The following is a 24,512-nucleotide window of genomic DNA, read 5'->3' as shown; positions in this document are numbered from 1 at the left end:
GTGGCTAGCAGGAAATGTGCTAAATATAACTTCCTCCTCGAGGATAGACACCAAAATACATGTGCTAAAAATGCAGTCTGATTTCATTGCCAAAGGGGTGGTGAAATCTTGATGAATACCTCTCTTCACTCTGGCATGTCATACTGCAAGCCCACAGCTGCAGGTACAGTTTGTAACCAGATAGAAAATAATCCTACTGACTGATGATAGTGTGTAATAATTGGTGCAAAACATCACTTTTCTCATCATGTGACCTATCAGTTCACACTGAATCCTCTTTAGATGGGGTCTAGAGGGTCCTTTCTCTCTGAGCTCCACCCTCTCTACTAGGGTCCTGGTCTATCTATAACTCTCTCTTTTTTTCTTTTTTAATATTTATTTGCTGTGTCAGGTCTTAGTTTCAGTACCTGGGCTTCTCTTCAGTTATGGCAATGCATGGGCTTAGTTGCCCCACAGCATGTGGGGCCCTAGTTCCCCGACCAAGGATCAGACCCACATCTCAACCACTGGACCACCAGGGAAGTCCCCAGGGCCCTAGTCTAGCGGAAAGAAGCAAGTGAGGCACCTGAGATTTTGAGGGTCAGTCCCAACACCATCCAGGGGGAATAGCTCAAGACAAACCATTTCTTCATTTGTTCATGTTGACAGTTTTCCATAGCATAAGTTCACCATTATTATACCAGAGAAGTCTTTACCTTTATCCTACTAAATACCACTCTTCACTAGGGTTGAGGAGGAAAGACAATCCTAGCCTGACACTTGTGAGTATAATGAATTCCTAGATTAAGGAGGATCCGTTGATGCCAATAGATGCACAGAGCCCTCCTCCAACCCAGGAAGACAAGACCCCAGTCTGTTGGTTGGTGATTCTGTAAAGAGGCAGGAGGAACGCTCTGCAGACCTGACCTTGCTAATGATACTCCTTCCTCCAGTGTGTTCTGAGGCCTGATGTGGAGTCTGTTATAACTAGGCAATCTCGTTTTTGAGTTGATACATGTGAAAACAAGTTATACAACCTTAAGAAGCCTGGGACAAAGATGACTCTGAAGGATGTTGGGTTGGGGATGGTATTTTCATCTGTGTGAAGCATCTAGTCAAGGCTATGGTTTTTCCAGTAGTCATGTATGGATGTGAGAGTTGGACTGTGAAGAAGGCTGAGCACCGAAGAATTGATGCTTTTGAAATGTGGTGTTGGAGCAGACTCTTGAGAGTCCCTTGGACTGCAAGGAGATCCAACCAGTCCATTCTGAAGGAGATCAGCCCTGGGATTTCTTTGGAAGGAATGATGCTCAACCTGAAATTCCAGTACTTTGGCCACCTCATGCAAAGAGTTGACTCATTGGAAAAGACTCTAACGCTGGGAGGGATTGGGGGCAGGAGGAGAAGGGGATGACAGAGGATGAGATGGCTGGATGGCATCACTGACTCGATGGACGTGAGTCTGAGTGAACTCCGGGAGTTGGTGATGGGCAGGGAGGCCTGGTGTGCTGCGATTCATGGGGTCTCAAAGAGTCGGACACGACTGAGAGACTGAACTGAACTGAACTGAACTGAAGAGTCTGACTTTGGAAAAGAAAGAGCACAAGGCTGACACCTGATAATTGACATGGGGTCAGAGAACAGGATTTGGGGGAGGGCTTGTGACTTATAACAAAAGATTTATGGACCTCTGGTAAATTATACAGTAACTAAAAAAATGGGCATCATGTACTTCCCATAATTTTCAAGGAAAGAGAAAAGTGTCCAAATAAAGCTGCCTAAATATGTATTACAGGGACTTCCTTGGTGGTCCAGTGGCTAGGACTCTGGGCTCCCAAAGCAGGGGGCCAGGGTTAATCCCTGTTGAGGAACTAGATCCTACCTACCGCAACTAAGAGTTCACATGACTCAACTAAAGATCCCAGCCTGTGCGCCGCAAGTAAGACCCGTGTGTGTGTGTGTGTGTGTGTGTGTGTGTGTGTGTGTGTGTGTGTGTGTGTGTTCACTCAGTCGTGTCCGACTCTTTGTGACCCACAGACTGTAGCCCACCAGGCTCCTCTGCCCATTGAGTTTTCCAGGCAAGAATTCTGGAGTGGGTTGCCCTTTCCTTCTCCAGGAGATCTTCCCAACCCAAGGATCAAACCTGCATCTCTTATGTCTCCTGCGTTGGCAAGCAAATTCTTTACCACTGGACGACCTGGGAAGCCGAACTAAGACCTGAGAGAACCAAATAAATAAATCAATATTAAAATGGAGAAACAGACATAGAGAACAGACTTATGGACACGGGGAGAGGGGAGGAGAGGGTGAGATGTATGGAAAGAGTAACATGGAGGCTTATATTACCATATGTAAAATAGATAACCGATGGGGATTTGCTGTATGTCTCAGGGAACTCAAACAGGGGCTCTGCATCAACCTAGAGGAGTGGGATGGGGAGGGAGACGGGAGGAAAGTTCAAGAGGGAGGGGACTTATGTATACCTACGCCTGATTCATGTTGAGGTTTGATAGAAAACAAAATTCTGTAAAGCAATTATCCTTAATTAAAAAATAAATTAATTAAAAACAAGCAAACAAACAGGTATTGCAGTAGTAGTTTCCTGCCTGAGTCTGCAGACTGGAGCTGGACTGTGACAAAGGACTTCTGGTCTAAAATGAAATAATATTTTTTCAGTACTTTTTAATTCTGAAATTATAGCCTTTCTAACCCTACAAAGATTAAGCTATGTTCTTTTATGAAAAAATGGTGACATTCTAAGATTGTTTGGAATAAGAGGGAATATCATTTCTTTTTTATCAATTTCAAGAGATTCTCCCCTGTAATTAGCTAACTTTAATAAAATCCTAAAGCCTGGAAGTGCTGCATCAAAGAAGACCAGAATGGGAAAGGAACTTGAATCTTTTCACAAGAAGGCCAATAGTTGATGTAGAACTCACGACTGGAGGATGACCATGGAAAGATAACAGTGTTCGGAGGAAGCAGATCTAATTAAAGACTCAACAGTGAGTGTATAAGTCCAAAAGGAAATCACAAAACTGTAAGTGAAAGCATTTGGATGACAGGAAAATAACACCTGGCAGGAGTTACAGAATAGATGTTAAGATGAAAGGAAGACATGGAGGGATGATGCTTTTTAAATTCAGGTTGCAAAACTGTTCCAAGGCAAGATACTAAGGTGCCAGAGGTCCCAGAACCAAGGCATCAACTCCAAGTCTCCCTCTGATGGAAGCAGAGCACCTAGTACATTCTTGCCCTACTGACAATTTCACTTACTAGAATTTTTTTTTACAGTGAATTGTAATTGATATATTATACTAGTTTCAGGTATATAACATAGTGATTAATATTTTTATACATTATATAATGATCACCATGATAAGCCTAGTAACCACCTGTCACCAACACAGTTATTACAATATTATTGACATTAGTCCGTGTGCTGTACATTACATCCCATGACTTGTTTATAACTAGGAGTCTGTACCTCTTAATCCCATTTGCCCATTTCACCTGCTCCCTCACCCCTATCCCCTTGGCTACCACTCCTTTGTCCTCTGTGTCTATGAGTCTGTTTCTATTTTGATTTTGTCACTTCCTGGAATGTCGAAGAAAGATGGTCAGACATAACTTTTATAGATTTCAAGTCAGATTTCAAAATGGTCCAAGAAAAATTACCTGAGCGGCTCAAAGGGGACAGCTAGTTCTCCTGTGTGAAGCTCCAGTATTTTGTTTCCCCCAAAGGATCCTGCTGAGGGAAAAAAGAGCCTTCACCAATTAGAAAACTGCACTGGTTGTTTTCTGATGCGATCAAACTATGAGCAGGGACAGATGACAAGTTTCTTACACTAAAAAATGAACCAAACAAGTAAAGCAAGGACACAGCTCATGTGAAAATGTTAAACCAATATGAAGGTTTTAGTGGACTGAAAGGTCAGTTTGAAGTGGTAAAGGATGAGGCTGCCAAAAAAACTAATGCAATGTTAGGGCTCATTCCTTGCATTCCTAGGTAGATTCGATGGTTCCACTGGACTCTGACCTGAGCAGAAGTTCATTTCTGGGAAATTTTTCCGTTTTTGTGTGAACAAAACATTTTCATTTTAAAGAAATAAGGAGAAGCGGGACTTTTAAAAAATCATTTAGGACTTCCCTGGTGGTCCAGTGGATAGGATTCTGCCTGCCAATACAGGGGACATTGGTTAGATCCGTGGTCTGGGAAGATTCCACATGCCTTGGAGCAACTAAGCCTGTGAGCGGCAACTACTGTACTGAAGCCCCTGCACATAAAGGCCGAGTACCGCAACAAGAGAAGCTACCACGATGAGAAGCTCACGAACCGCAACTAGAGAGTAGCCCCCACTCACCACGACTAGAGAAAGCTCAAGAGCAGCTACGAAGACCCAGTGCAGCCAAAAATAAATAAATACATTAATTAATTAAAAATACATTAATTTTAAAAATCATCCATAATTACACTATCCAGAAATAACCGCATTAAATATTTTTAAACGTATGTATGTATACATGTATTCTTTCTATATCAATAAATATAGAATATAAAAATGCAGTCATCCTGTAATAGGGAAGAAGAAACTTTTATATTCTATTACAAGATAATCAGGGCTTCCCTAGTGGCTCAGCAGTAAAAAAAATCCTGCCTGCAATGCAAGAGATGCAGGTTCAATCGCTGGGTTAGGAAGACCCCCTGGAGAAGAAATGGCAACCCACTCCAGTGTTCTTGTCTGGGAAATCCCACGGACAGAGAAGCCTGACAGGCTACAGTCCATGGGGTTGCAAAGGAGTTGGACACAACTTACTGACTAAACAACAACAAGAACTAAGAGTAGAAATTTATGCTAATAAATTTTAGCACCATTAACAATATACTAGAAATCTCAGTGTCCACTGTTTATAAATGTGACATCTAAAAGTAAATTATGTAGTTTTGTTGGTATTGACATGGAATGATATTTTAAAATATCAATTTGCAGATAATTCATATAATGCCATCCCATTTTTGTAAAATAAAAGTTTGTATAAATAAATATGTGCATGTTCTACAAGTGAAACAGGACGGAAGGGGGCAGGGAACACGCTTTAAAAGAAAGACTCAGCGGTAGGGTATGACAAAAACTGGTTAGAACCGCCTTTTTTCCTCAGCGCTTGGCGCTGACCGGTTGCTCGCCTCTTTTCCTCCACTGCCTCCTGTTCTAGATTAGCCATCGCCATGGGTTTTGGAGGCTTGAAAAGCCCTGCTGGCTTCCGGTGCTCAGTGACTACTTGGAGGACAAGAGTTACATCGAGGGGTGCATGCCGTCAGAAGCAGATGTGGCAGTATTTGAAGCCGTCTCTGGCCCACCACCTGCCGACTTGTGTCATGCCCTGCATCAGTATAATCACATCAAATCTTATGAGAAGGAGAAGGCCAGCCTGCCAGGAGTGAAGAAAGCTTTGGGCAAGTATGGTCCTGTTAATGTGGAAGACACCACAGTAAGAGGAGCTACAGATAGTTAAGATGATGATGACATTGATCTCTTTGGATCTGAGGAGGAGGAGGAAAGTGGAGAAGCCAAGAGGCTAAGAGAAGAACGCCTTGCCCAGTATGAGTCAAAAAAAGCCAAAAACCAGCACTTGTCTCCAAGTCTTCCATCTTATTAGATGTGAAACCTTGGGATGATGAGACCGATATGGCAAAACTAGAGGAATATGTCAGAAGCATTCAAGCAGACGGCTTGGTCTGGGGCTCTTCTAAACTAGTTCTGGTTGGGTATGGCATTAAAAAACTTCAAATACAATGTGTAGTTGAAGACAACAAAGTTGGAACAGATATGCTGGAGGAGCAGATCACTGCTTTCAACGAGTAGGTACAGTCTGTGGATGTGGCTGCATTCAACAAGATCTAAAATCCATCATGGATCAGTTCCCTTAAATAAAAGTTTGAAAGACAAAAAAAAAAAAAAAACTGGTTAGAACCAACGCAGCTCAAGATGGCAGAAGATTCCACTTCCAGTGGACCTTGAGACTCATTATACATTCATTATAATTCATTAGCATGCTAAATGACACACCCACCAGTGTCATGACAGTTCTGAGGCCAATCATGAAAGGCCAAAAAGTGGGCAGTGGCCTAATGCCTGGAAATCTCCCACTTATTAGCCTATGAAATTACTCAACCCGTAAAAACTAACCACCCCATATTTTAGGGCCTCTCACCTTCTGACAGTCCACACTCTGTCTGTGGAATGTGCTTCTCCTAAGTCCACTTCTTCCCTATTACTGTCTCTAACTGAGTTCTTTCTGTGACAGTACATCAAGAACCTAAGCTTTATTAAGTCCTAAGACCAAGTGTATGATCTCAGTTAAAAGATGTGGGTTCAAGACCCATCTGAGGTGCGTGGTCTCAAAAGCATAAATTGCTTCATTAATAATATTTGCTGCTGGAGAGTAGAATAGGCTGATAACATTCTCATTGTTTATTTTCAGGACTGGCTGAAATTTTACAATGAATGTGTATTTTTACAGTTAAAAATTAAAGATCAGAAACAAAAAAGCTCTCCGGTCAAAAGTGATCCTCATTTTGATTTATATTCATCTGTCACTAGCGCAAGTGAAGTCGCTCAGTCGTGTCCGACTCTTTGTGACCCCATGGACTGTAACCTACCAGGCTCCTCTGTCCATGGGATTTCCCAGGCAAGAATACTGGACTGGGTAGCCATTTCCTTCTCCAGGCGATCTTCCCAACCCAGGGATTGAACCCAGGTCTCCAACCCAGGTCTCCCACGCTTTACCGTCTGAGCCATGGGAATCAGGTGTGCTCACTTTGATTCCTACCTAGCCCAGCACAGGCATTTACCTGATAGTTGACAAAGCTTGGAGAAAGCAAAAAGCATTGCAGGAATGGACTCCCAGAGGGCTGAGTAAGGTCAAACAGAAGTAAAGTAAGAGGCTGTGAGGTAAAATTCATATTTTATAGCAAGACAAGAAAAATTTAAATAGAAAAATTTCTTCTCTGCCCTTTAGCCTCCTCTCTTCCCCGTTGAGCATTGTATATCTGAATTATGCATCAACCAAACCTCCCCAGTTTGCAGGAATACCTGCTCAAACATAGAAAGCAACATTCTCTTAGAATCAACAGGAGAACTCCTTAAAGATAGCATTTGTGGACTTCCCTGATTGTCCAGTGGTTAAGACTGTGGGTTCCCAATGCAGAGGACATGAATTCTATCCCTGATCAGGGAAGATCCCACTTGCCACATAGGGAGGCCACACCCCCAAAAAAGAACATTTCTTTTTGATCTTATAAGGTGTAACTTGATCTACCATGATGAACTCTGTGTGTGTGTGTGTGTGTGTGTGTGTGTGTGTATGTTAGTCGCTCATTCGTGTCAGACTCTCTGCGACTCTCTCAATGGACTGTAGCTTGCCAGACTCCTCTGTCCATGGGATTTCCCAGACAAGAATACTGGAGTGGGTAGCCATTCCTTTCTCCAGGGGATCTTCCCAACCCAGGGATTGAACCCGGGTCTCCCACATTGCAGGCAGATTCTTTGTCATCTGAACCACCAGGGAAGCCCATAATGAAGTTTAGATCTGGATTACATAAACTGTCAATAACATGTCATTTGATATACAACCCTCTGTCATGTGTCAAGAAACTCATATAACTGTGTCTTGACTTTTTACTGGTTCAACAGTTCTCAGAGCTTTCTGAGATGCTCTTCTTGGGTTATAATCCTCAAAGTCAGCTCAAATGAAAGTTTCCATTTGTTTATTAGATTAATTTTTCACCTACAAGGCTAAATTCTCCCTGTTGAAAAAGAGACAAATTTTTTGTCTCTTTCCCTTTTCTGAGACATATACTTTAGAAAACGTGTGAGTTCTGTCTGTTCTTTGAAATGTACATAAATATTAAAGTATGTTTATATATATAAATCTTAAATGTACATAAAACTTTAGTTTTAAATTTTAAATCAGCCTCTGACCAGCTTTGTGACCCAGCAAGTCTTTCTTCAGGACCTTGGAACCGTCTCTTTGAAGTAGAATCAAGAAAGATGGCACCCTTCCTCCCAGTCTCCATGGGAGAATAGGAACCTAGCTTGGAGGACACCTCACTCTCAAACTACCTTCTGTCATAAAGATATGAGAAGTTTATTTTTCCTCTGGATAAAGCTAATTAGCTAGCAGATGGCTATGCAATTACCAGATGAAATTAGGATATTGCCTGTGACAGATGTAAGAGGTCTTGACCACACCATTTGTCACCATTTGCGTTCTAGTTCCCTGACCAGTGATTGAATCTGGGCCCCCTGCATCAGAAGCACAGAGTCTCAGCCACTGGACCACCAGGGAAGTCCATAGCCCCTATTCTCATCTGAGTGGCCTTTGTTTCCACAGCACTCTACAGAGTTGCCTTAGGTGTGTGTTCCATGAAAAGCACAGGTGTTAATTCGGGCAAGGTGTATACTGCAGTGCTAGAGGTCAAGGGGGACAGGACTGTAAACCCTAGTGTTTCTGGTGACATTGAAAAAAACCTGGCTTGAACTCACCTGAGCCATAGACCTACATGGTGCCAGTCAAATATCTCAGGCAGTGTTTGGGCACCAAGAATTCAAAAAGTTTAGTTAGAAATAGGCATCTTTCTAATTCCTCAGTAAGGGGGAAGGGCTACACTTGGTGCAGAGAGAAAGCTTTAGTCAAACTATTTTTGAATCATGAGAAATAATGACCTTCTCAAAAGTGCTCAATAAAGAGGGGTTTGATATACGGGTACAGACAAGCTCATCAAATCCAGGAATAGGGAATAAAACTGTCAGCGTCTTGACCTGAGAAATCATTAGAGAAGAGGGTCCTTCACTCTCATGTCTCTGCAACTGAGCTGACTCTCACCCATCTCTTCTCTATTTTCTGTTTTCTCTATTGCTCTCTATGATGGGCAGACGGGGCTCCTCATTACTCATCAGCTTGTTGCAATAACTTATAATGGTAAGTGCCTGAAAAAGAATATATATTCATATATACACATATGTGAATATACATAACTGAATATGTATAACTGAATCACTTTGGTGTACACCTGAAACTAACACAAATTGTAAATCAACTACACTTCAATCACATAAAAAAAGAAAAAAAAAAAAGAGAAGAGATGGAGGGACCCCTGCCCCCACCAAAGTAATTACTCATCAGCTTGTACCTGCCCCAAATGGCCACTCCAGGCACCAAGTCTCCTTGAGCTTCCAGAGGCAACATCACCATTGTCTGGTAGAATCACTACATCTGTTAGTTCAAACCCTCAAAAAAGAGACATTTGTTTGTACAATTTATCTGTCCCAGCCAAGCCACACAGGTCATAGATCACTGGCCAGGCAATGGATTGTGCCTTCAGTCAAATTATCCATCCGTGGGTCAGTCCTTGGAAGCTGAGGGAACAGGGTATGTCTTACATAAGAATGCAAGAGTGTTGGGTATTATGAATGTGTTCTAGCACAGAAAGCAGTGTTATTAAATAACACGGACTACATATATCCACCACAGTCATTCCAAATGTCCACTGAGGGAAGACAGTGGGTCACAGGATATGACAGTGGCCTGGAGAATAACGAAGATTATTCCTAGAAAGATTCCTAGAGAAAACAGAAGGAAAGGGCATCCATGGCGAACAAACTAGGAAAGACTTTGTGTCAAGTTGATAGAAGAGTTGTATTCAGTATCCATGAGGAAAGGGGGTCAAATATGTTGGGACTTCAAACAGGACACACACAGGCTGTAGACCCTTCTGCAATTCTTGGAATATTCAGTGTGGACAGAACTTGGAGATCATCAAGTCAAGCCCTGATGCACTTCAGAGGAGAGCAATGAGGGCCAGAGTGGCAGGTGACACGGTGACACCACCGTGGCCACAGAGTTAGAGTTGGAACCAAGGCCAGAGTCCAAGTCCCCGTCTCAAAGCTCAGCTTCTTTCTGCTATAGACGACTCAGGATCCCTCAGCTAGCTCACTCTTTCGCTAAGGCAAGTCCTCTCTTTTATTTTTATTTCTTTCTTTAATCTTTGCTTTTTGGCCATGCCGCATGGAATATGGGGTCTTAGTTCCCCGACCAGAGATCATAGCCACGCCCCTTGCAGGGGAAGCACAGAGTCTTAACCACTGGATCACCCGGGATGCCCCTTTCTTTTTCTTTCCTAAAAAATTCCTCTCTTTTAATACTGGGAGTGTGCACAGTGGGTACCTGGTAGTGAAGAGGAAGAGGAACTATCCCCCTCCTCTGTGGTCACTGACAGAGGACACTCCTCTCCTCAGCATTGTCCTCATCCTCTTTTCCAAACCCGCTTAAACCCAGTCACACATCCCTGAGGACACTCAACACTGTATCATTCCTCAGAGTACACATGAAGGGGTTGAGGAATGGAGTCATGACACTGCTCAGGACTGAAGGAACCTTGTTGGCCTCCAGATATTCTTTCTGGGAGGGAGTCACATAGATAAACACCACGATACTGCTGGAAATCACAGCTATGGTCAAGTGGGAAGCACAGGTTTGAAGGCCTTGTTTCTTCCACCTGCAGAAGGGATGCTTCCTATCGTCAGGATGATGTACGTGTAGAAAAAGCCCAGGAGGACTATGCCGCAGAGGAAGACTGTGGATGAAAGCATAAAATCCATCAGCTCGATGGCAGTGGCGCCTGCACAGGTGGGGGCCAGCAAAGTCCACTGTCACGGAAGAAGTGGTTAATGATGCCGGAGTCGCAGAAGGGCAGCTGGGAGATGAGGATGGTTGGAAAGAGCACAGATACGAAGCTTCCCGCCCAAGAGAACACAACTGTCCTGATGCAGACAGGGGGCCTCATGATGGTGCTGTACCACAGGGGGTAGCAGATGATGGCGTAGCAGTTATAGGACATGACTGTCAGCAGGAGAAACTCTGCCGTGCCCAGGAAGGAGTAGAAATAGCACTGGGTGATACAGCCAGCAAAGGAGATGGTGTTATCACTAGATACTAAGTTGGTCCGTGCTTTGGGGAAATGACAGAGGTGAAGAGGATGTCCAGGATGGAGAGGCTCCACAGGAAGAAGTACACGGAGGTGTGGAGGCGGGCCCAGGACAGCACCACGGAGGTGATGAGCAGGTTTCCCAGGAGCGTCAGCAGGAACGCGGACAGCAGGAACACCAGGAACAGCAGCTCCACCTGCCTGCTGAGAGGAAATCCCAGCAAGATAAAACTCCATCAGCAGGGCACTCTGATTCTCCATGGGCCATCCGCCCAGCTCAGTACCTCTAATGGGACAAAGGGAGATGATATTTAGGTCCATGTTCACGGTACGAAACCCCAGGGCTGCTCACTAGAAAAATAGACAGGATATGCTAATCCAGATTAGATTTGTAAACCAAATTTAACCTGGTTTTAAATTATTTGCCCATGGAGCCGGAAAATGTGAGGGTTTTTTTTTTTGTTTTTTGTTTTGGGAATGATAATGTTCCCTTTTAGTAAGGGTGCCTGCCCTGAGACCTCACTATCACACAGTTCATATGAACTTCCTAAAAAAATAACGTAGTAATTTCTATCAAAAAACCTTAAAATTGAGCAAATCCTTAGACATCCTACTTTCATCTTGAGAAAATAGACATGAATATTTTACCACAGGAATATTCACCACAAAACTGCTTATAACAAGGGAAATTTGGCAACAACTTACATATCAAGAATGGGGGATAAAATGAGTAAATTATAGAATATCTAAATAATAATATATCATGTAGTTATTTAAATTATATTTTACAGCATTATATAATTCCAAAATAGTCACAGTATTTATTAAGGTTTTTTTTAAGCAAGTTATCAACCAGTAATAACATTATGATCCCATTTTGGGAGTAAAATGTAAATCAGCAAAGATTCTAGAATAGTCGAGACATTGCTAAATAAGAAGATGGCAAGGAGGACTTGCCTAGGCAGATAACAAGACATAAGACAAGAATAATTAAGGCAAGGTGGTCATGACATGAATACACACAAAATGGCCAGCAGAGCAAAATAAAGAGCCAAGAAACAACTCCACACAAATAGGGCATAGTGCTCTATGTCAGAGATGAATGGAAGCTGCTATTGCTGATTGTCTGTATGGGGACAAAGTAAAATTGGATTCCCTATCCATATCAGACATTAACATCCATTTCAGATGGACAAAACAATTAAAAGTAAAAATCAAAACTTTCAGACGAAATGAGAGAAGAATATTGTTTGGGGCCATAGTATACAATCGTGGCATCTGGTCCAATCACTTCATGGAAAATAGATGGGGAAACAGTGGAAACAGTGGCTGACTTTATTTTTGGGGGCTCCAAAATCACTGCAGATGGTGACTGCAGCCATGAAATTAAAAGACGCTTACTTCTTGGAAGGAAAGCTATGACCAACCTAGATAGCATATTGAAAAGCAGAGACATTACTTTGCCAACAAAGGTCCGTCTAGTCAAGGCTTTGGTTTTTCCAGTGGTCATGTATGGATGTGAGAGTTGAACTATGAAGAAGGCTGAGCACCGAAGAATTGATGCTTTTGAACTGTGGTGTTGGAGAAGACTCTTGAGAGTCCCTTGGACTGCAAGGAGATCCAACCAGTCCATTCTGAAGGAGATCAGCCCTGGGATTTCTTTGGAAGGAATGATGCTAAAGCTGAAACTCCAGAACTTTGGCCACCTCATGCCAAGAGTTGACTCATTGGAAAAGACTCTGATGCTGGGAGGGATTGGGGGCAGGAGGAGAAGAGGATGACCGAGGATGAGATGGCTGGATGGCATCACTGATTCGATGGACGTGAGTCTGAGTGAACTCCGGGAGTTGGTGATGGGCAGGGAGGCCCGGTGTGCTGCGATTCATGGGGTTGCAAAGAGCCGGACACGACTGAGCAACTGAAATGAACTGAACTGAACTGAACTGAACTGATACAAAAGAGTTTACTAAAGAACAGAAAATTTCTAAACAAAAATGAAAATATTGATAAATTAAGCTACATTACAGTTAAGAGTTTTCTGGGAATTTCCTGACGGTCTGAGCTCTCTCACTCCTGAGGAACTAAGATACCACAAATCACACAGCATGTGGCCAATATATATATACAATTCAGTTAAGAGTTTCTGTTTGTTAAATGACCCAAAAGTAAAATTAAAGGCAAATGACAAACAGGGAGAACATATTTGTGACAGAGATAATGCACAAATGTTTAGTATGAATGATATAGAATCAATATATTGATTTTTACAAAGCCATAAAAAGTAGATAAGCCATCTAATAAAAAGTAGACCAAACATTTGACCTGAATTACATTTAAGAAGGAGAAAATACAGAATAATGTACCAAAAGATGCTTGATCTCATTAGTAATTAGGGATGTTCAAATTAAGACAGTAACAAGATACTATTCTTCAGTTCAGTTTAGTCGCTCAGTCGTGTCCAACTCTTTGCAACCCCATGAATCGCAGCACGCCAGGCCTCCCTGCCCATCACCAACTCCCGGAGTTCACTCAGACTCACGTCCATCGAATCAGTGATGCCATCCAGCCATCTCATCCTCTGTCGTCCCCTTCTCCTCCTGCGCCTAATCCCTCCCAGCATCAGAGTCTTTTCCAATGAATCAACTCTTGGCATGAGGTGGCCAAAGTTCTGGAGTTTCAGCTTTAGCATCATTCCTTCCAAAGAAATCCCAGGGCTGATCTCCTTCAGAATGGACTGGTTGGATCTCCTTGCAGTCCAAGGGACTCTCAAGAGTCTTCTCCAACACCACAGTTCAAAAGCATCAATTCTTCGGCGCTCAGCCTTCTTCACAGTGCAACTCTCACATCCATACATGACCACTGGAAAAACCATAGCCTTGACTAGACAGACCTTTGTTGGCAAAGTGATGTCTCTGCTTTTCAATATGCTGTCTAGGTTGGTCATAACTTTTCTTCCAAGGAGTAAACGTCTTTTAATTTCATGGCTGCAATCACCATCTGCAGTGATTTTGGAACCCAGAAAAATAAAGTCTGACACTGTTTCCACTGTTTCCCCATCTATTTCCCATGAAGTGATGGGACCAGATGCCATGATCTTCGTTTTCTGAAAGTTGAGCTTTAAGCCAACTTTTTCACTCTCCTCTTTCACTTTCATCAAGAGGCTTTTTAGTTCCTCTTCACTTTCTGCCTTAAGGGTGGTGTCATCTGCATATCTGAGGTTATTGATATTTCTTCCGGCAGTCTTGATTCCAGCTTGTGCTTCTTCCAGCCCAGCGTTTCTCATGATGTACTCTGCATATAAGTTAAATAAGCAGGGTGACAATATACATCTTTGATGTACTCCTTTTCCTATTTGGAACCAGTCCGTTGTTCCATGTCCAGTTCTAACTGTTACTTCTTGACCTGCATACAGATTTCTCAAGAGGCAAGTCAGGTAGTCTGGTATTCCCATCTCTTGAAGAATTTTCCACAGTTTATTATGATCTACACAGTCAAAGGCCTTGGCATAGTCAATAAAGCAGAAACAGATGTTTTTCTGGAACTCTCTTGCTTTTTCCATGATCCAGTGGATGTTGGCAATTTGATCTCTGGTTCCTCTGCCTTTTCGAAAACCAGCTTGAACATCTGGAAGTTCATGGTTCACATACTGCTGAAACCTGGCTTGGAGAATTTTGAGCATTACTTTGCTAGCGTGTGAGATGAGTGCAATTGTGCGGTAGTTTGAGCATTCTTTGGCATCGCCTTTCTTTGGGATTGGAATGAAAACTGACCTTTTCCAGTCCTGTGGCCACTGCTGAGTTTTCCAAATGTGCTGGCATATTGAGTGCAGCACTTTCACAGCATCGTCTTTCAGGATTTGAAATAGCTCAACTGGAATTCCATCACCTCCACTAGCTTTGTTCTTAGTGATGCTTTCTAAGGCCCACTTGACTTCACATTCCAGGATGTCTGGCTTTAGATGAGTGATCATACCATCTTGATTATCTTGGTCATGAAGCTCTTTTTTGAGTTCTTTTGTGTATTCTTGCCACCTCTTCTTAATATCTTCTGCTTCTGTTAGGTCCACACCATTTCTGTCCTTTATCGAGCCCATCTTTGCATGAAATGTTCCCTTGGTATCTCTATACTTATACCCCCTATATTGGTAAAGAGTCTGCCTGCAATGCAGGAGACCTAGGTTCAATCCCTGGGTCAGGAAGATCTCCTGGAAAAGGAAATGGCAACTCACTCCAGTATCCTTGCCTGGAGAATCCCATGCACGGAGAAGCCTGGTGGACTATATATAGTCCATGGGGTCACAAAGAGTTGGACACAGCTGAGTGACTAACACACATACATATTGAAAAAAATAGAAATATGATAAAAATTGTTGAAGAGATGGTGAATCCATATAAATTCTTTTTTTTTAATTTTTAAAAAATGTTATTGAAGGAGACTCCCCTTCAGTAGGAAGGGAAGTGGTCTTGTGGTTAGGAATCCATCTTGCAATGCAGGGGACCTGGGTTCCATCTCTAGTCCTGGAACCCTGTTCAGGGAGCTCAGGGCCCATGTGCCACATGGGCATGGCCAAATTAGAAAAAAGAAAAAGTTTAATGAAGCAAGGATACATGGATCAGATTGTAATAGGATCTTCTGTGCTTTAGGCAACCCAGAAAAGCCAGATGGTTGCTCTGCATTCAGCTAATCATGCTACCTCTAAGCTCAGATCTGCTCATCCAGGTTTTGCAGCCACCTAGAACCTTCTGTAGTAACTACCTTGATCAAAAGCCACAGTGTGCTCCACATCATACCAGTAGCACCTAACAGGTGACATGAACCCCTCCCTCGTGGCTCAAGTGGTAAAGAATCTGCCTGCAATGCAGGAGAGCCAGTTTCCATCCTTGGGTAGGAAAGATCCCCTGGAGAAGGAAATGGCAACCCACTCCAGAATTCCTGCCTGGGAAATCCCATGGACAGAGGAGCCTGGTGGTCTACAGTCCATGGGGTTGCAAAGAGTCTGACACAACTGAGCGACTAACACTCTCATTTCCCACTCATCTGGACTTCTGTCCTGGCTATAAAGTTGTCTCTAACGAGCAAGCACATGGTGTAGACAGCTGGAAGGTTGAGTCTGTTGGATTTTTATATTCTTTATGAAGTTACAGGGAGTGGCACCCATTCCAGTACTGGGCCCATCCATTCCAGTACTGGGCCCATCCATTCCAGTACTGGGCCCATCCATTCCAGTAAGTAGCCTTCAGTCCAGCTGGGCCATCCACTGACCAACTGGCGCCTCCCATGCTGTCTATACATTTGAGTCAGGGGGTAGCCTCACCAGCAAGCTGCTGGATGGTGGTTTGCCCCCTCTGATGCTGCCATCTTCCTTGCTCCCTCTCCAGTCCTCTCAATGCCTATAGCCCAGTCCTAGTTGCTTTTTAAGAAAAGGAACACTGCACTTACCTGATGGGCAGCAATTATTATTCTGCTTCTCTCATTTTCTTCTCCTCTGTCCCCTCAACCCAACACGAACCACCTTCCCATCAGTTATTTTCGGAGACTGCTAGGCCAAGTGTCCCTAGGGCTAAATGTCTTCTAGGATTACTGCAGGACAGCTGAATCCTGAGTACATAGCTAATGTACTCAGAAAAATCTGGACCTGGAGCCAAAAGACCTGGTTTCAAATTCTACTTCTTACCACCTTTGAGACTGGACAAATCATCGCACCTTTCCAGGCATCTGCACATAAATCCTCACATGATAAGCAGGGCTCTTTTCCCTATCTTCTTCACAGCCTGGTTGAGAAGCCCAAAATGGAAAAAAAGATAATTCCCATGAAGTGCCTTAAGAAATCATAAACATACCATAATCAAATGTTGCTGTTCTTTCAAGAAGCTCTACTACCCTGTAATATTGACAAAGAACAATTCCTGTTTTCCTTGTCTTTTTTGCTATTGTTGTTTCAGTTGCTAAGTCATGCCCAACTCTTGGCAACTCCATGAACTGCAGCATGCCAGGCTTCCCTGTCCCTCATCTCCACTGAGTCAGTGATGCTCTCTAACCATCTCATCCTCTGTCTCCTCCTTGTTCTCTTGTCCTCAATCTTTCCCAGCACCAGGGTCTTTTCCAGTGAGTCGGCTCTTCACATCAGGTGGCCAAAGTATTGGAGTTTCAGCATCAGTCCTTCCAATGAATATTCACAGTTGATCTCCTTTAGGATTGACTGGTTTGATCTCCTTGCAGCAATCCAAGAGACTCTCAAGAGTCTTCTCCAACACCAGAGTTCCAAAGTATCAATTCTTCAGCGCTCAACCTTCTTTATGGTCCAACTTTCACATCCATACATGACTACTGGAAAAACCATAGCTTTGACTATATAGAGTTTTGTTGGCAAAGTAATGTTTCTGGTTTTTAGTTTGCTGTCTAGGTTTGTCATAGCTTTTCTTCCAAGGAGCAAGCTTTTTTATGAGATATTAACCATTCCACCTTGAAACACTGTCACTTCTGGCCCTGGAATACATCTCATCAGATCACAGTTCTGCCTTAATCTATTGTGTTCTCCTTGGACAGCATATCTGGTTGTCTACAAACAACCAGACTGAAGACAATGGAAGATGGTTCTCTACATGGGAATTTTGCTGAACCCTTCTTGCCTGGGGTTCCTGGAATGAAGTGTCCTCCACTGTCTGCATTCTACAGAGGGGGCTCAGCAATACTCACATTAGCCCAAATGAGGCACGCTGGCCAGTTTCCAGCATGTCCTGCGCACAGGGAAGCCCCAGGCTTGGGCACCATCGCATGGAGGCTTCTATTGCCACAACTAGACTTGCACGATCAAGGCTGAGAGGGGCGATACGATGGAAGGGTCTCACGTATGGGCCCCATGGTTGCTCTCACTGGAGTGGGGCGAGCACGCCTGACTCAGGTGAGAGCACACACTTTCCGAGAAGGATCCAGTCATGGGGGAGTCAGGGGCGCAATTTACCGAGCTGTCCCTGAACGCCAAGCCTGAGCCTGATGCCCCTGAAGCCCACTTAGGAAAGGATGCAAACCCAAACATGTCTACACTAGCAAGAACTGGAGTTGGAACACTAGCCAAGGTCAACACCACCAGACACATCTCAGACAGTCTCAGAGTTCAGAGTCCTCATCTACCACTCTCCAGCCCTACCGTGACAACTGTCCACCCCTACCACTCTGTGCTCTGAACTCCCCTTCTTTCCAACATCCTAAAGTTCTGCTATGAATGGGCCAAAGCGTCCATAATCTTCCACGATCCAAAAGAAGAAACCAAGCTGCTCAGCTAGGTACTCAAAGCCCCACCCGTGGTCTTTCTCAGAATTACCTCGCAGCCTCAGCTCCCACCTTACACACTCTGGTGCATGTCTTTTACTTCAGTCTAACCACTTTCTTCACTCTGCCTGCTGCTAGCCCAACTGGAATGTCTTCTCCACACACCTAATTTCCAGAGCTCAGCTCTTGTGCCCCCCTGCTCTCACCTACGCTGGGTTCTCCCTACCTAAACATACTTTTCTTGCACTTGGAATCAGGAATCTACAGTGTAGACCTCAAGTGTTTTTAACATTTAAAACTTAAATATAACACAGACACAGACAAGCACACAAATCACAAGCTCCATGAATTGTTACGAACTGAACACATGCCTGTAACCACCACCTAGGTCAAGAGATAGAATACTAACATCCCAGAAGACCTTCTCTAGCTCCTTCCCCTACATTCTAAAGGTAACCTTTATCCTGGTTCCTAACATCATGGGTTAGTTTTGCCTGTTTTTGAAATTCATATAAATGGATCCATGTCGTAGGTACTGCTCTATGTCTGGCATCTTCTGCTTAACCTTATATTTGTAAGGTTCAAGAGTGCTGCATGTGACTTCTTTTCATTGCCATATAATATTTCATCCTTTCATATATGTACACATGACCCTTTAGTCAACTAGCTTGAATGGACCTGTTCTTTAAATTCAAAATATCAATGACTAAGAAAACAATATCATTTTTCTAATCAAGAAGTTATTTTTCAAGATCCTAAGCAGAACTGTTACTCTACAGAAATTTACTTAACATGAATAACACAGAAATTTATGGATTAAGGCACAAACTTACTATAAAAGCCAATGATCTCAGAACAGTCCCTATATGAGGACAGTCCCTACATAGCCTTCCAGAAAGTTCAAGGCTATCATCTTATCCTGCTTTAATGTCAACTCTTCCCATGCCTGCCTTCCCTTTATCTGAACATGTTACTAGCTCTGGCAACTGGCTAATCATAATAAGTGGATATTTTCCAGACCGGCAAACAATTTTATGATGTGCTAGCAACCCCCATGAGGATGCTAAATCTTTCCCAAAAATGCATTAGCTTCACTATACAATTGCTGTTTTGTATTAGCCACCACCTTCCTCCAATCGTAAACAATCATAGCATTTTGGAGATGGAAGATTCCAGGTGCTACGACCTTCTCATCCCACAGATGAAGATATTAAGTCCAATACAAGTCAAATGAGTTCCTCAACTTAACTAAATTGAGGAAGGTATAAAACCCAGTTCTCCTGACTAGAACAGTTTGACGGAGAAGAAAATCAGTGAAGGTTAGAGGTGTAGGTGTAGGCAAAGGAGCCATGGAAGACGTGAGATTAAAACTGAGTGTGCATGTGTACCTTAGAGTCTTTACACAGGGCAAAGAGCGCTGGAATGTGTGCAAGAGCCAGACACCAAGTCAGGCTACCACTTATCGGTTATACACCTCCCTGAAAGCAGAAACTGGATTTTATTCATCTCGGTGTTCTCTAAGCCGAGTACCACATAAGGGACATGAGAGAGGCTGAGTAATGAGTGGACAGGAGTAAGTGAGTGAGTGAGCAACAGGTAGATACAAAACGGTCCACTGTGGAGAAGTTTGTGTAGAGAAGGAAAAACAGAATGGGGCTCAGTGAAAGCCCCTGGAGAATAAAAAGCAAACCAACAGAAGCAGAATCGTGCAGGTTTAGCAAGCAGAGGAGGAGAAATTCAAGATGACAGAAGCGTCAACAGTGCCAAACATATGGAAAGGTAACGAAGAACAAGAATGAAGAAAAAGCCATTAGGTAATTTTTACCAATAAGGCATGGGACTTCCCTGGTGGTCCAGGGGTTAGGACTTTGCCTTCCAATTTAGGGGGTTCAGGTTTGAACCTTGGTTGAGGAGCTAAGATCCCACAGAGCTCATGGCCCAGAAAATGAATTAAGTAAAACAGAAACAATACTGTAACAAGTTAAATACTTCCTAAATGGCCCAAATAAAAACTATTTTAAAAATAAAATATGGCAACTGTCTATTATTAAGCTAGACCAGCAGCATATTTCAGCTGGGCTAGAGTTGGGGTTTCAGTGCATCTGGCAACAGCAAATAGCATCTATCTACCTACCGGCACACTTCCTGAGCTCAAACCCCAGAGCATCCATTATGTTAATTAGTGCCTTGAATTCTGTAGCAAATAGAGGTAAGAAGTGCCCCCTCATATCTCTTTGCATATGCAAAGTTGCATATAAAATAAGGGCTTTCCCAGGGGTTCAAAGGGATTCACTTTTGATTCAAGGACATAAAAATAGATCTGATAAACACAGGTGGCCCCAGACTGAGGATAACTCTCAGGGAACGACTCTGGACTCCCTCACAGGGAGCTCACCACCAGGGGAGATGGTGTGTGAATGGTGGGCTGTGCTCAGCACCAAACCTTCTGGCAGGACTTTGGGAGAATCTGAATTTGTGGACTTTCAAATTGATAGACCCTTTTCAATTAAGCTTCTGATATTTGGGACTCAGTTCCCTTTACTATGGAGTCCCATCCCTTCCTGAACTTATAGAACTTACCCCTGAGCCAATTATGAGCACGTGACTGTGTTCAGCACGGCTCACAGGGTGTCAGTGATATAGGAGTTTCTAAAAATGGCAGTGATAATAATGGTCCCTCTTGTTGCCTCTCTAGCAGTGGCAGAGGACTTTTAAGTGACCCAGACCAGCTGTTATGGTCTTTCAGTCCTGAGCATTTATCAAGCTCAGTAAATGCAGCTGAATGATGACTTTAGTGAAGCATTTAGAATATTGATATCATGCTGTTGCAAAAACCAGGTAGCAGTGTGAGAATCCTCAAAATGTCACTTCTCATCTCTTCCTCAGACCACCACTGATCTACATGTCTTAGGTCTGCACACTAGGTCAGGACCAGAGGGTCAGAAGGGTGAAGAGCTCACACACCGTCAGGTCCAGAACAGTGACAGGGCTGTCACTATCAAAGCCCCTCATGGCACTGATGCCACTGGCATTTGCACACCCTGGCCTGGTTTCTGTCAAGCAAATATAGGTTTGCTTCTGCCTTTTAGCTCTCAACAAATATTTATCAGCACTTCCTTTATCTCAGGCACTTTGGGTAGGCACAGGACACACTTCAGCACAGAAGCCCAGTCCTTGCCCTCCAGGAGTTCATAGTCTAGAGAGAAAGGTCCACAGATGAACTTCAGGGTATTCTGGGAAAACCCTTATATTGTATGCAAAATAGTGTGCCTATGTAGATTAAGGTGGGGGTTGTTCAGTCGCTCAGTCATGTCCGACTCTTTGCAGCCCCATGAACTGCAGCACACCAGGCTTCCCTGTCCTTCACCATCCTTGGAGTTTGCTCAAACTCATGTCCATTGAGTAGATAATGCCATCCAATCATCATGTCCTCTGTCGCCCCCTTCTCCTCCTGCCTTCAATCTTTCCCAGCATCAGAGTCTTTTCTAATGAGTCGGCTCTTTGCATTTGGCCAGAATATTGGAGCTTCAGCTTCAGTCCTTCCAATGAATATACAGTGTTGATTTCCTTTAGGATTGACTGGTTGGATCTCCTTGCAGTCCAAGGGACTCTCAAGAGTCTTCTCCAACACCACAGTTCAAAAGCATCAATTCTTCGGTGCTCAGCCTTCTTTATGGTGCAACTCTCACATCCATACATGACTACTGGAAAAACCATAGCTTTGACTATACAGACCTTTGTCAGCAAAGTAATGTCTCTGCTTTTTAATACACTGTCTAGACTGTCATAGATTTTCTTCCAAGGAGAAACCATCTTTTAATTTCAATGGCTGCAGGGGTGGGAAGAGTCAAACTCTCAAATGGGTTTGTGACTCGTAAAACGTTAAGAACCACTGATCAAGACCATCCATTTCCCTTATTTCTAAGTTCTTGGTAAGTAATCAAGCCATAGCACCTCCTCACCCCCTTCACCCCCCACGTCTTGCCTTCCTCACTAGCTCACGGCAGACCCCTAGCGGTAGAGGAGGGGAGCACACCTCAAGACGGCCATTGTCTCATAGTTCCCAGGGGCTCTGTCCCAGGAAGGATAATCTTATCCAGGGAGTGGCTACTACCTCTGCTCTTTTGGATGACTCTGGGCTCATCCAGTGAGCAGCCTGACAGGCAGAATGACCAGGGAGGAATTTTTATGTCTTTCTGAAGTATTGCTTGCTTCCCAAGATTTCTTCAGACTAGACATCCACTGTCTAAGAGAGAAGAACACACTTTTCTTCTACAAAGGGTAAAAGAGATCTCAGGGAATGGTACTGACTAGGCGGAAGGGAGCAAAGGGAGAGAATGCACTGAGCAGAGAATTCTCTAGAATTTTCTAGAAATAGGTCTAGCAGTCCTATTTCTTATGCAAATTAACGAAGTGTCATTCTGAAATGCTCATCACTCCCAGGTACATTTTTTGATGTGACTCTCTTAAAACATGACACACCCACCCCCAGACACTTTTGGAGCCTTCAAAAGGGAGGGACAGATTCCCCTGGCCTTCGTCAGATGACACCATTAATCTCCTCCTAAATGCTTTACTACTCTGTCAATTTCTCTGTAAGGTACAAACACAGTTAAAGAAACAAAAGTGTACTGGAGGGTTAATGAGACTGAATCCTCAGAGTTTTGAAAATGTAATGTCTAAAAGCCAGAATAATTTATTTAAAAATTATCAGCAATTTTCAGATTCAGTTTTGGGAAGAGAGTATGTTTGTTTGGGAAAACATTTCAATGGCTTTATGGCAGCAAAGCCAAAACAATGACTTAAGACAGACAGAGCTACACCACTCTCCTTCATAACATAGAAACAGCTTGCATTATGGAATGAGATCTGTCTCTGCAGAATAAGATGTGTCCTAGGAAGTGAGTATGGGGCTAAAATGGGGTTTTACCTTCTTCCTGGGTCTCAAAGATCAGAATCCTGTACCCAGAGATGAAAGAAACAGAGAGAAATATAGATAAGGGTTCAGTTCAGTTCAGTTCAGTCGCTCAGTCGTGTCCGACTCTTTGCAACCCCGTGAATCGCAGCACGCCAGGCCTCCCTGTCCATCACCAACTTCCGGAGTTCACTCAGACTCACGTCCATCGAATCAGTGATGCCATCCAGCCATCTCATCCTCGGTCATCCCCTTCTCCTCCTGCCCCCAATCCCTCCCAGCTTCAGAGTCTTTCCCAATGAGTCAACTCTTCACATAAGGTGGCCAAAGTACTGGAGCTTCAGCTTCAGCATCATTCCTTCCAAAGAAATCCCAGGGCTGGTCTCCTTCAGAATGGGCTGGTTGGATCTCCTTGCAGTCCAAGGGACTCTCAAGAGTCTTCTCTAACATCACAGTTCAAAGGCATCAATTCTTTGGCGCTCACCCTTCTTCACAGTCCAACTCTCACATCCATACATGACCACAGGAAAAACCATAGCCTTGACTAGACGGACCTTAGTCGGCAAAGTAATGTCTCTGCTTTTGAATATACTATCTAGGTTGGTCATAACTTTTCTTCCAAGGGGTAAGCATCTTTTAATTTCATGGCTGCAGTCACCATCTGCAGTGATTTTGGAGCCCCAAAAAATAAAGTCTGACACTGTTTCTACTGTTTCCCCATCTATTTCCCATGAAGTGATGGGACCGGATGCCATGATCTTCGTTTTCTGAATGTTGAGCTTTAAGTCAACTTTTTCACTCTCCTCTTTCACTTTCATCAAGAGGCTTTTTAGCTCCTCTTCACTTTCTGCCATAAGGGTGGTGTCATCTGCATATCTGAGGTTATTGATATTTCTTCCGGCAATCTTGATTCCAGCTTGTGTTTCTTCCAGTCCAGCGTTTCTCATGATGTGCTCTGCATATAAGTTAAATAAGCAGGGTGACAATATACAGCCTTGATGTACTCCTTTTCCTATTTGGAAGCAGTCTGTTGTTCCATGTCCAGTTCTAACTGCTGCTTCCTGACCTGCATAGGTAAGGGTACTACATGGCAAAAGATAGGTTTATGGCCAGGTGAGAGCAGAATAAGATGGGGAAAGTACAGAAGAAAAAAATAGCCTGTGTAGGTAGGTGGCTGGTGGACTCTAATAACTTCCTGTATCTTGTTCTATGGGATTTTCCTCCTTCTTTCCTATACTAGAATTCCCTCATTTCCCAAAGTGTTGATAGGTACTATAAGTGGTCTCTGATATGCTTTGTCAAATAATAGAGGGGCCTTAATCTGCACTTGGGGTGAGGAGGTATGGGGAAAGCGGGAGCAGT

General features: G+C 43.4%; 1 protein-coding gene and 1 pseudogene across 1 annotated transcript; one reads left to right on the top strand and one right to left on the bottom strand.

Moving 5' to 3' along the window:
- The first annotated feature begins 5,206 nt into the window (after positions 1-5,206).
- LOC128054512 (elongation factor 1-beta-like) lies at positions 5,207-5,882 on the top strand (annotated as a pseudogene).
- A 4,347-nt stretch (positions 5,883-10,229) lies between these two features.
- Positions 10,230-21,247, bottom strand: LOC128054273 (olfactory receptor 6J1). Its single transcript, XM_052646884.1, is given in 6 exon segments — positions 10,230-10,302; positions 10,304-10,517; positions 10,520-10,684; positions 10,687-10,989; positions 10,992-11,197; positions 21,168-21,247. Coding segments are annotated over 6 exon segments (1,041 nt in total).
- Between the last annotated feature and the right edge of the window lie 3,265 nt (positions 21,248-24,512).

This window comes from Budorcas taxicolor, chromosome 10 (assembly GCF_023091745.1).
Source record: "Budorcas taxicolor isolate Tak-1 chromosome 10, Takin1.1, whole genome shotgun sequence".
Lineage (NCBI taxonomy): Eukaryota > Metazoa > Chordata > Mammalia > Artiodactyla > Bovidae > Budorcas > Budorcas taxicolor.
Note: the sequence above shows the minus strand (reverse complement) of the source record. Positions and strands in the feature narration are given on the sequence as shown.